This window comes from Psammomys obesus, unplaced genomic scaffold (genome assembly GCF_907164565.1).
Source record: "Psammomys obesus unplaced genomic scaffold, mPsaObe1.curated_primary_1811, whole genome shotgun sequence".
NCBI lineage: Eukaryota > Metazoa > Chordata > Mammalia > Rodentia > Muridae > Psammomys > Psammomys obesus.
The window spans coordinates 4643882-4656628 of NW_026596234.1; the positions used below are offsets into that span (position 1 = coordinate 4643882).

The following is a 12747-nucleotide window of genomic DNA, read 5'->3' on the forward strand; positions in this document are numbered from 1 at the left end:
AAGAAGTTTCTTTAGGAGACACATGCTGGTGGTGACAACAGCCAGATCCCTCTTTCATTCTGAGACTGTTTCCTCAACTGTAGGATGGGGATGGGATGGCCCTGAGCTCCAGATGACCATGAAGACTGCAACTGGCAATTCCCAGCAAAGGCCAGGCAGAAGGTGTGTCTGCCAGAGCTGTGGAGTGCCACAGCATGACACAGATCTAGCCTCAAAGCAAGGGGACTCCCGGGGAGTGAGCTCGGCAGCTGTCGGAACCCTAGTGCATCTCTAGAGCTCCACAGACCGGGGCTCAGCAAGCATCCACGCTCCCCAAGGCCACAAACATGCCCCATATGGTGTCTGTGCAAGTGGCCTGTCCCTGGTGTTCTAACTCCTGCTAATACATCGGGCCATGGCAGATCATATTTTCAGCTCCGGGAGCCTGGTCTGAGCAGTTGGGTACTCTAAATTTAATTCTGCAGGTAATTTGAACGATGCTATCTAATTTCAAATGTCCCTGCTCTTATGAGTGCAAAAGCAGCATAATTTTTAATTAGTGGGTAAACAGTAAATACTGAACGGCAGTAAAGTGGACACCACTGTTAATTAAAAATCCATGGTTGATAAAAATCAATTTGGTCCTTGCATTCAGGTCCCTGCAAAGAGTGGTATGACCCAGCCGTGGCCCCATCCACTGGCAGTAGTTCATCTAGTTAAGACTTTCCTGCGGGGAGAGAAAGAAAGCGGGGTGAAGAAAGAAAAGAAAATCGAGGTCTGTCCCAAAGCTGTGAGGGGCAACATCGTGAGACTATTTCTAACTATTAAATTGGATTGGTTGTGTTGATTTTTATTTTTATTTATTTATTTATTTTACAGCCTTTACATTGAGGCTACGAGCAAGTGGCATGGCTGGGCTCTGGGGCTTTCTTCAAGAAGGTCTCCATTGTGCTGGGCTCTTTGTGTGTGTGTGTGTGTTTATGTTCTGAAGACAAAGAGGTCTGACTATATCTCAGATTCTCCTAATGTAATTAAATCCTAATTTCTCTCAGAAAAACAACATAAGCAAACACACACTTAGGGGAAAAACCATCTGAGGCTTGGTGACAGAGCATGACATCTCTTCTTGGTGCCTTCAGGGGAGGGGTGCCTGAAACAAAAATGATGGCTTCCTTCTCAACATCTCTTCAAGAACCAGAGATTCATAGAGACAACAACACTCTCATCTCCAGAGCCCACGCACTGTTTCACTGTGAAATAAGGCAAATAAGGCTGACCCCTCCTGATTCTCCTTTGCTTCCATCTGTTCACCAAATCAACACTTTGCGACAGGTTTCATTGACACCGGTGATGTTCAAATTAACCTGCAGAATTGAATCCGAAGAATCCAGCAGCTTCTGACCACAACGGAGACGCAGAAGCACCAGAATGTGCTCTCACTGACAGCTTCAGCAAGTCTGTCTTAGTTCAGGATTCATGGGCTCGGTGTGGACCCCACGGACCACAGTGATCTGACTCATGTCCTATCGACACTGTGGCGGGTTAACTCTGAAAAGCCCATCTTCTATCTTGCAAAGCTTTCGTCAGCCTTGCTTCCCCAAGCGACAGTGGGCCATATTAAGGCACCTTGCCCTGGTTAGCTATTCGGTTTTGTTTCTCCTACTTGGCTGACCTTGATCTACGGGTCTGTTGACCAGTGGGACCAAGGACCACACTCAGACCTTTATTCAGTCTTTGCTCTTCAGAACGCAGTATCCTATACTCTGTGTCTCTAAATCAGCTCCTGTTGTTCTCACTGGTGACCCAAATGAGCACCAGTCAACCTGTCAGACTTGAATGTGACATCATGGGCTCTGTCTGGCCTTGGCCTTTCTTGGCACGTGCCGCAAAGCCACACCCAACTCCTAGAGTGGCCGCAAAGATGGCAGAATATACTAGAAAACCCCCTGGATCCTTCCATGACTGACCACACCATCACCAGCTACATCACTCAGCCTTCTCAGGGTCACAGGGTCCCCAGGGACTCTGGATCCCAGGAACATTAAGTTTTCCTGAGAGATTGCTGGGCACAGAGAGATTGAGGTCCAAGAGCATACCAGGTAGAGCTCTGAGGGGTAAAATGGGGTTCCCCTGGCCTCCCCTCAAGCCCAGCTGGGAACCTGTGAGCATGCAGTGGGGAAGGGATGGGAGTATGCCGTGGGAGAGTTTCTCTACTCCATCCACAGCCTTCCCTGGAGGCCCTGGCTGGCCAAGGCTCTCTGAGCCCCTCCTGACCTACTTCAGCCCCAGGCTCGGTGGGAAGGGCTGGGTTGGCAAGCCTGACTCGGTGGCTAGCAGCTGGGGTCAGGGGTCACGATGAGGACAGTCACTGCTGTAAGACTTGGACACTGCTCCATGCTAGCATCCTGCCATCTGGGCTGTGTCAGCTGGCCTTCTGAGTGGGGATGACAGCTCCTTAGCAGCTGAAGTTTTGCTACTCAATTCTGAGCGGCAGTTAGGCACTGTGGGATGCTGTCCCACACCCTTGCCAGCCCATCCTGGGCTCACCAGAAGGACCCCTGCTGCTTAGCTCATCATCAGACACCTCATTTGCTGTGGTGCTGGCCAGGACTTAGGGAAGAGGGCCAGGTGGGGTGTAGTCTCTGTGGCTGGTCTCCTGCCCGCTTTCTAGGCACCGATCATGAGCTCAGTGAGCACTGGCTGAGTGCTAGCCACATGCTAGACTCTGGTCTAGAGAAGGGGTCAGTGGCAAGCCTGCTGTATGTCATCAACAAGCATCTGGGTGCTCTGGGGCCTGAGGTGAGCTGTGCAGCCTGCCTGACCCCCTGGCGTGGGGAGAGCAGGTAGGCCAGGCAGTACACATGGAGCCTGTGAATCTCTGACTGGGTTCTTCATCCTTTGCAGCGGGCACTCCAGGAGGTTGCCATCTACACTGGGAGCCCCAGTGCCAGCAGCCAGGGCCTAATGGTATGCCCATGACTACAGTCCTGCCCCCACACTTCAGTGGGCCCTGGATCTCCACCGGGTAAGACTCCCTTAAGCACCCAACCATACCCCACTGGGCTGGGTGGAAGATGTCTCCCTCTGAACCTCAGCGTTGACCTTCATGAGGTCGGGACAGCATTTCCAGGTCCCCAGGGGCTGCCTGCTAGCCTCAGTACTTGCTTTCTCCCCTCTGGAGGTGGCATCTGGAACAGGGAACCATCGGGCATCACGTCCAACCAACAAGGTAAAGCTGAACAATACACATGTCTGTTACACAGACACTCAGGCCTCCCTGATGTGAGCTGGTACACAGCATGTGCAGTAGGATTAGGTGCTAAATAGGCAAACAGGGAAGTGTGTAACGTAGACTTAGCATGGCATTGAGCTGCGCTGCAAAGCAAAACCCACGCTGTGGCAACACGTGTCCTGGAAGGTTCCTGGAGATGGAGACATCTGGTTGAGAGAAGTCCCCACTCTGAGATCCATGGGAAGGGGTAGGCAGGGAGGGCAACTGATAGAAAAAAGCAAGGTAGGAAGTAACTGGCCAGAGAGAGCCTGAGGTTCCCACTGCGTCTGAACTTGCAGAGGCAGCTCTGCAACCCTCATCTGTGGTAGCCATCAGGCCACCCTTCCTCCCAGTGTGGGAGTTGAGGGGGTGTTATGGCTTCCCTCACTTATCCCCTCAGGTCTCCTCCTCAGCCCATTCCATTCTGGGGTCAAGGACTGAACTTCCCTTGTCCTCCACGTGCCTCCTGAGCTCATGAAGAAATTCGCCTGCCAAACATCTGTTAGCGCTTTGGGTGCCGGGAGGGGGCAGGGTGCAAGCTCTCAGAATTGCTCCCTCGCACTTTTCCCAGGCTCTGGAGCTGCTGCCCTTCCTCAATCAGCCCAGCTGGGACCTAGGCAGCTCCTAGCAGGGTCACTGAGTGCACAGAGAGGGATGCTGAGCTGTGCCGTTCCTGCCTCCAACAACAACACTCTGGAGCAGTCCTCAGAAACTTCTAGAACTCTCTTCCTAGAAAGTCCCTGCTGTACTCTCCTAGCAGGCCTTGCTGCTTGCTGAGAGGCTCGTAGAATGGGGTCAGTGGTCTGGGACTGTGCTACAACCCTCTGCAGGCCATGGGAAAGTCATTTTGTACTGTAGACCTTATCTGAGGTCCTCAAGTGTGCAGGGTGACTCCACTGCAGCCATCGTCTGGTCTATTAGCCACTTACTATTTTTCTTCAGATCAACTTACTTTTATTTACTTAAACATGCTCATGCATTTTTACAGCCTTATTGGGGTATAATTGGCATACAGTAAACAGCACCCATTTATAGTGTAATATAATTATTTTTAAAGAACGCCTAACATAGCTCCGGATGCAGAGAACAGTCACCCTCCATAAATAAGAAGAAACTGTGAGGAGACTCAGTGAAACAAAGCCACATAATTGGGTTCTCTCTAGATTCACAGCCCGTCTCAGGCTCAGCGTCTGCTCTCTCTGGGAGAAAAGGGGGAGCCTAGACTCATTAGCTCTCGGCTGAGGCTTTCTCCTTCATCTTAGCAGAAAGCCTGAAGGAAAAATGGGAGCCGTTTTCTGCTTGGATGATAACAGCCTAAGTATGAAATACATATTAAGATGGCAATCCAGGTGGGCACCGAGAAATGACAGGGCGTCCCCACACCCATTAGAGTGATCCCTTGGCGGGGATGTTCTATCTGTGGCTGTGACTGTGAAGCCAGTGGTGACTTTACACCTTTTCCTTCTGAATAACCCCCGGACCTGTTTACATTAGAGCCTGGAGACCAAGTCAGCTGACCACCTCTCTCTCTCTCTCTCTCTCTCTCTCTCTCTCTCTCTCTCTCTCGTGTGTGTGTGTGTGTGTGTGTGTGTGTGTGTGTGTGTGTGTGTGTGTTACAGAGGTAGATGTAGCTGTCTTCCTCAATTATTCTCCACCTTAGCTTTTTGGGGGTAGAGTCTCTCACAGAGACCTGGGACTCTCCATCAATCCATAAAGATACTCCTGTCTCCATCCCTCAGAGGTTGGATTACAGGCACACACCACTGTCGCTTTCTATTGTGTGGCTGGTGGAGATCAGACTCGGGGCGGGGGCAAACACTTCACCCCCTGAGCTATCTTCCTGGTCTTGTTCAGGTGCAACCATTTTCACCGATAGCAATGCCAAGTGGCTGCAACAGAACTCCCATCAGCCTTCAAGCCTCAAAGCACAGATTGTCCAACCCCTTCCTGGAACCTAGGGAAAGGAGGCAGCTCATTGATGGGAAGACACTTGAGAGACACCTGTCTGCTCTCCTTCTCCTACCTGCTTCACTCGGTAGGATGTCCAGGACAGAAAAGAGAGCCCTAGAATTCAGTGGGAAAGAGGCCAAGGATCCTTGGAAGCTAAGAGTACAATGAGTAGTAGATGGTGGCAAAAGCCCCAGTTAGGACCATGAGAAGGAGAACTGGAGAGCTTCTATGACAATCACAAGATTGAGAGGGTCCCCAGACGGGGAAACTGAGGCCATGGGGCCCAGGCCTGAGTGAAAGGTGCTGGGGATGTGGTAGCCCTGCCCAGGAGGGGGACACCCAGGCAGATTTCCATTTCTCTGCCCAACACCCATCTCCTCCCCAGCAGCTTCGAGGTACGGCCAGGGCCAGAATTCCTCACCCGCTCCTACACCTTCTACTCCAACTGCCTCTTCTGAGCCTACCAGTTCTACTACAGGGACCCCTCCTGCCAAGAGCCTGCCCACTCGCTGCTCATCAAGGGCAAAGTTCGTCTGCGCCAGGCCTCCTGGGTCATCCCGGGTGCCACCGAGGCTGACTACCATCTGCACAAGGTGGGCATAGTCTTCCACAGCCACCATGCCCTGTTTGACATTGCCAGGCGCCTCAACCAGACCCAGGCTGGCCAGGACTGTATAGGACGGCTGCCTCCGGACCAGGCCTGGCTGCCAGGGATGCTGTATGAGCTGCTGAGCTCCCGGGTCCCAGGTGACTGCATGGTGGCACTGGGCTTTAGCATGCACGAGCTCAGTCTGCTGCGCCTACAGGGTCACATGCAAGAGCAGCCTGGGGTGGCACCCCATTTAGTGGAAGAGTTGTTCCTTGGGGATGTCCACACCAACTGGACAGAGAGGCAACACTACCATCCCACTGGCTACCAGTGCCCCCTGCAAAGTGTTCTGATGAGTATGGAGCCCTCTGGGGATGCTCTTGGTACCCAGCCCAGCAGGTTCTATAGGATGTGGTCCTGCTAAGGGTCTCTGCCCTACTCTTCTCACTGCCCTTACCTCTGGTCAGCTAACCTCAGGACATTAGCACATTCTCTTACCTCTGCTTGAGCCTTGTCTTCTCAGCTTTTGCAAGGCGAGATGGTATTTTGTAGAGAATGACCTTGCTCGCCCTCCCCAGCCTAGTCACTCTCGGCATGCATCTTCTGGGTTTGGTCTTCATGACTCATGCAAGACCCCACGGGTGTCCTAGCAGGACGATGACTCAGGCAGGTTTCTCCCTTTTTGGTTCTGTTTACCTGGTCCCTCTATCCCCTGCTCTACACATCTCCCAACACCCAGCATGTGCTGCTCCCAGGAAGCCTACCTGCCACCTCCACACGGACACCAAGCACTTCACCAGGGGAGGTCTGTGACACAACCCAACATGGGGTCTGGGGTCCAACATCTGGCTAAAGGCCACACAGTGTTGGCACATGCACTAGGAACACTGTGCTGGGCCTGTAGTACCTTCTTAGTGACATCCTCCAGGGGTTCGGGGGGGCCCACCTGTGACCAGGGGGAAAGCACTGATGGGTGTGCACATGAGTTGCTGTTTTAGGGTGTTGCATCCAACTCCACAAACATTATGGAATTAGTACAATGGACAGAAGTGGAGTTGGGACACAGGTACTAACTCTCACTACTTAAGCTTAGTGGAAACAAAGGTGGGGGGTCGGGGTTCTGGATTAGGACCCGGGTCTCTCTGAATATGTGGGTCCAGGGTGAGGCCTGTGGTCCTCATTTCTCCTCCTTCGTTTGTTTGTTTGTTTTTGTCTCGTTGTTGTTTTTTGAGACAGGGTTTCTCTGTGTAGCTCTGGCTGTCCTAGAACTCACTCTGTAGACCAGGCTGGCCTCAAAATCAGAAATCTTCCTGCCTCTGCCTCCCAGGTGCTGAGACTAAAGGTGTGTGCCACCATATCCAGCTTTTTATTTATTTTTTAATGTACTCTTCATTTCTAACCCATGAGCTGGTGGTCTATGAGCTGATCTCCAGGGTAAGGAGGTTCTGCAACCTCAACTATGAAAAAGTCACCATACTGTCCCTACACTGCGAAAGGATGGAACTGTCACTCTAAAAGAGTAAGGCTGGTGGAGCTGTCAGTGCCAAGAGCCTCTCTGGTAGCGGTAATGCCTGAGCATCCTCCTCAAAAAAAAAAAAAAAAAAAAAGCTGTTGAGGAAAATCTTCTGTCTTTAAATGACAGCCAGTCCCACTAAAATAGCCTTAAGATGTGAAGCTGTGACATGGGATGGCTGAGAACAAGACTCCTTCCTCACCCTCAAGTCCAAGGAGTAATAAGTGCAAACAATGTCTGGGGCAATGACAGAGGACCAGCGTGGCACACAGGGACATCTGGTGACTCTGGGACTTGCTGCTTATTATGAATGGAGATGAAAGACTCTTAGGAGCTCCCAACCAGTGTACCCCATATTTATCTCCTGATAATCAAATTAAGCATGATAGCACACATCTACAATCCTAGCATTTTGGAGGCGGAGGCAGAGAGCTTTCTGTGAGTTGGAGGCCAGTGTCAAAAATCAACAAAACAACCAATTAAAAAAAAAAAAAAGCAAATGGAGAGAGGGGGTAATGAGTTCATCCATCTTTATCAAGTGCTATTTGAACCTTGGGCCATCCACCCATCGTGCAGCAAATACTGAGTACCTACTGTGTACTGTGCAAAGCCAACCGGGGCAATTTCTGGTCTCCCATAGCTACTGCTTGTCAGAATCCCAGTGGGTGGGCCCTAGTGATGACAGACAGACCAAGCCCATCTGCCTTCACTTTTCAACTGCTCCCAAAACCCAGGATCTGGGAGGCAGAGAAGGAACACACCTAGGTTCTCCTGAGTAGAAAGGTAGCCTCTAGCTTCTTCAGAATGAATCCCTTTCGTCAACTGTATATGTTTCTCAGGCCTTAACTTTCCTTGTTCCAAGAAACACCACGAGGGCTGACTAGCATTCCCATCTCCTGGGCAGAGCTCAGGGGCCACTACCTCTTCCCTTCCTGCTGCCTGGCCGGCCCTGGTGGCCTACACAGGCTGGGAAAGTGATTGAGAAACAAGACACATAAAAACATGTCATCGCAGACCAGTGCCAGATGCAAAGACATTAAATGAAAGGTCTGCTTGGCAACCCCCCACCTGAGGAGGGGGAGGAAGATCATTTGAGAGAAGGAACTGCTGCGGTCAAATCCCCAAGTATTGCCTTGCTCGTTACCTTCTGCTCTCGGGGGGGGGGGGGGGGGTGGCTGAGCCTTGCCCACGAACCAAACCAGATGGTAAACACGAACATTTTTAAAAGTTAATTTAAAACCAATTTGATCCCCAAATTTATCGCCCAGATATAGAATACTAATCCATGCTCCACCACAGTCTTCCAGACGGCATCACCGCTGGGGTTAATTAGAAATTGGTATGTGCCACAGGAGAAATGGCTTGGTGGAATGGGTGTAAAGTTGGCAGGTGTGAGGCCGGGGGCTTTGTCTGTTAACACGTAGGCCTCTTGTCTCTGTTGAAGATACCCTGGAGATGGTTGATGGGGGCAGGAGCTTTGTGGCATCTTCTTTCCCCAGCCCTGAGCAGGAAATGCCTTGTCTGTCCCCTCACCCACCTGCTATGTCCCAAACCACTTGCCCCCAAACGACTGGTCAGCTCCTGCAATGTTCCTCTGCAGAGGGATCATGTACACGGGAGGCCACAAGTGTGTCTCTGTGCACGTGGCAGGAAAGAGCCACTCTGTGACTATTTCAATGCTGTGCATTTGGTCCTGTCAATACACATTAGTGTGAACACAGTTCAGAATGTGGGTTAAAAGGCCTAAATTAGAGGGAACTCTTATCAGCCGGCCTCCCAATTACCATCACTCCGGCTAACTGCCATTGCTTCCTCCATCACAAACAAGTCTGTCGCCATTTACCAGTGCTTCAAAGTGCCTTCAAGTCCTCCAGGTCAGAATCCCCCAAACAGCAGCTAGGCAGAATAGTGCTCACTGTTATCTGCACCCCTTGGAAGCTGGGGCAGAAAGGATTGCCTGGAGTTTGAACTCAGCCTCAGCTATATAGCAAGAATAATATCCAGAAATAAAACATGATATAGGGTCATGTGTTGTAGAAATAGAAGTTCAGCTTCCTCACAGGAATAAATATTAATAGTAAGAGCTTTGAAAATGTGGCAATCCAAACAAAAGAAAAATTGCCCTTTCCCTTGCCTTTCCTGCTTGGGCCTCAGTCCTGTTCCCTCAGGAACAGCGGGAACAGGGTTGTCTGCCGACTCTCAGGTCAGCCCCAAGCAGTGCCTACTCTAAGGCCATCACATTTGCAGAGAAGGCTTTGCATTGACTTATGGGCAGCATCTCCCTTTAAGGAAAAAAAGAAGAAGAATCGGGGAAGGAGAAGTGGAGAAGGAAAGGGGCGGGGGAGATGGGAGTCTCTGGTTCCTTTTTGGCTTCAGTAAACTTTTTTCACTCCAAAACGTAGACGGACTACTTCCACCCAGTTAGACTTAATGTCTGTTTCCTGTGGATGGGTGGTGCCTCAGCTAAACCGAGCCTGGGATGACTTCTAGCAAGCCAAAGCCAAAAGAGACCAGTGCACACCCTGGGGCAACAGAGGGAACCTGCAAACCCCAGTGCAATTGGTTTTGTCTGTTGCAGAAATGCTGGAGGCTGGGCATTGTGGTCCATGCTCAGAATGGCAGCACTTCAGGGAAGTGGAGGATCCCAAGCATGAGGCCATGAGCCACAAAGCTAGCTCATGGTTCACTTGGGCTACATAGAAGAACTTTACCTCAAAGGAGGCCAGGGCAGGAGAGGACTAGGGAGGAGGCTCACTGTGCCATGAGATTGCAGACTGGAATCTGGATCTCCAGATCTCGCTTCAATGCTGGGCAGGTATGGTAGCCTGCCTGTGGTTTCAGCATTCAGAAAGCAAAGGCAAGGAAGTCCAGGGCCAGCGGGCCAGGGATCCAAGTCTGGGGTCAACTGAGAGACTGTGCCTCAGAATAAAGTGAAGAGTGATGAACGGAAGATTCCCTTTGTCCACCTCAAGCCTCGACATGTGCTGCACACACAGGAACACACACACACATACACACCCCCGACAATACACACACACACATACAAACTGTACATACAAAACAAAAATAACATGGCAGCCTTGGTCATGCCCCTTGCAGAGAATGTGCAAAATGAAGTGAGGCTTTGGGTCAGGTCCTGCAGGGCTGTGTTCAACTATGGACAACTGTGGCAGGCCACCTGACCTCTGAGTTAAGCTGTCCTCTGTCAGTTTCAGGAGGGACTCATCATTCATAGCCCCTCAGCATGCAAGGAAGCTGCAAATGTGAAGGGGTAATGCTGGTGAGCCAGGAAGGCAAACTGGGCAGGACTTCTAAATCTGGGGGTCTAACCCACTTAGACTTCAGCCAGTTTCTCATCATTCAACCCATGTGTATTTACGGGCAGCCTGGGGGTTGTGGGAGGTCAGGACCTCGGCCTATAAACCTCTTCCTGTCTAGTGCAGAAGGGAAGGAGGGAAGGGTACCTATGAAGGGGTGATGGGACAGGTCTCCAGGATGCTTTAAAAAATATCAGGCCTTTGTTGGGCTGAGGCTCAAGGAGGAGGGTGCCTTTGCCTTCGAAAGCCAAGGACATCAAGAAGGCCAATGTGTTGGAGACTAGGAGGGGGTCTCACCTGACCAGTCATGGTATTCTGCACTGGGAGACCATTCCAGTCGAAGGCTGGCTCCTCCTGCAGCCTGACCACTCTGTTTTGACTTTGGCAGCACCACGCTCGGCCCTGCCTGGCCTGCAGTCTCATTGTCTATTCTGATGAGCACCACCCCCCTGTGCTGCCTGCCCAGACAGCCCTGCCACTGTGCCTTGGTGGCCGCTGGGTCAGCATGGGCTGTGAGGCGAGACCTGCCATGCTGTTCTTCACGCGGCTCTTCACCTTCGATGAGCACAAACGCACCTGGGAAGGGCGCTACCATCATTTCTCTGACCCTGCCTGCCGCCAGCCCACCTTCACCGTGTTTGCGGCCGGCCACTACTCCAGAGGCACCCCATCTCCCAGGGTCCACAGCAGCACTGAGCTGATGTTCAAGGTTACACAGGCCCACGTGACCCCCATGGACCAGGTTACTGCAGTCATACTCAACTTCTCCAAGCCAAGCAGCTGTGGAGGCCCAGGGATCTGGTCAGTAAGCACTGAGAGGGATGTCACAGCCACTAACGGGTGCCTACCCTTGGGCACCAGGCTCCCACATGTAGAGTATGAGCTGTTCAAAATGGAACAAGACCCTCACGGGCAGAGCCTGCTCTTCACCCGACAGAGGCCCACAGATGGGTCTAGTCCCAACACGCCTGAGAAACGCCCTACCTCCTTCCAGGCACCCCTTGTACTCTGCAAGAGGCAGGCCCAAGGGACCCCCAGGCCCTCAGGCGCAGGCCTCCAATGCAGAAACTCTCCATTGGGCAGGCACCTTATCTTCCTGTCATCCCATTCCCCTTACTACTCCTGGCTCAAGGACTGGTCCTCCTTGAATGGCTATGACATCAGTGTTTGACTTCTGGGTGGCCCCTTGGACACTGTGTGGCCCTGCAGATGCCCACCTGGCTCTGCGCTGTCAGAGCACTACGGGGGGAGGACAGCCCTTCCCTGCTGCCGTGTCTTGAATGAACATACGGCCCTGCCACCTCTGGTTCCTACACAGCTCAACAGCACTGCAAAGCCAGGGGCACAGACCCCAGGCTTGAATGTGGCTGCCAATTCTGTCATGTTTCTAAAACCCTACTGCCAGTTTTAATCATGTGGCTGCTGTTAGTCTACTTGCTCTTCCTTGCCTGGGGTACTGAGACAGAGAAGGCATCTTGTGATGGCGCCCAAGGACGCTTCCTGCGCTTAGCCAGGGTCTAGGTTGTGGTGTGGAGATCATTAATTTGAATTTAGCAATACAAACTCAGCCAGGGCATGAATTAAAGATGCCACTTGGGGCTTTCAGTACCTCTCAGCTCTCTGGCAGAGGGCTTGTCTCTCTGGGGCCAGTCAGCTTCCTTGACTTCTGCCTGTTGGCATCTTTGGGCATCTGCCTGTTCTGCTGTAAGTCAGACCTCAAGCTGGCAACACAGCACACAGATAAGTCCAGTCCTCTAGGGCCACAGAGCACAGAAAGAAGGCTCGGTCTGAGCGGAGACCTTGGCCTTTCCCCTCAGGCTGTAGCCTCTAAGTCTCTCACGCCCACGTGTAGAGCCCACAAGCTTAGGGCTAGCCAAGCGGGGCACAGTCCACAGAGGAAAGTGCATTGCTGCCTTTGGAAACGAATTAATACTAATGACAGCTGCAGCACAATGCGCTCGCAATTAGCCCCGCATCTTCTTCCAGAATCCGCTGCTGTCAACAGAAGGGGAGGAACACAGCAAGCATCTTTGGGACTGCCCCAGGGGGAGGCCAGGACCACCAGGATGCATAGCAACATCTGGAGGCAGGACCCAGGAAGCCTGGCCTCCCCAAGTCCCCACACTGC

General features: G+C 52.0%; 1 protein-coding gene across 1 annotated transcript; it reads left to right on the forward strand.

Moving 5' to 3' along the window:
• Positions 1-2694: 2694 nt before the first annotated feature.
• Positions 2695-11790, forward strand: Apcdd1l (APC down-regulated 1 like). The gene is given in 5 exon segments (XM_055595917.1): positions 2695-2778; positions 2871-3004; positions 5589-6135; positions 9655-9660; positions 11008-11790. Coding segments are annotated over 5 exon segments (1554 nt in total).
• Positions 11791-12747: the final 957 nt, after the last annotated feature.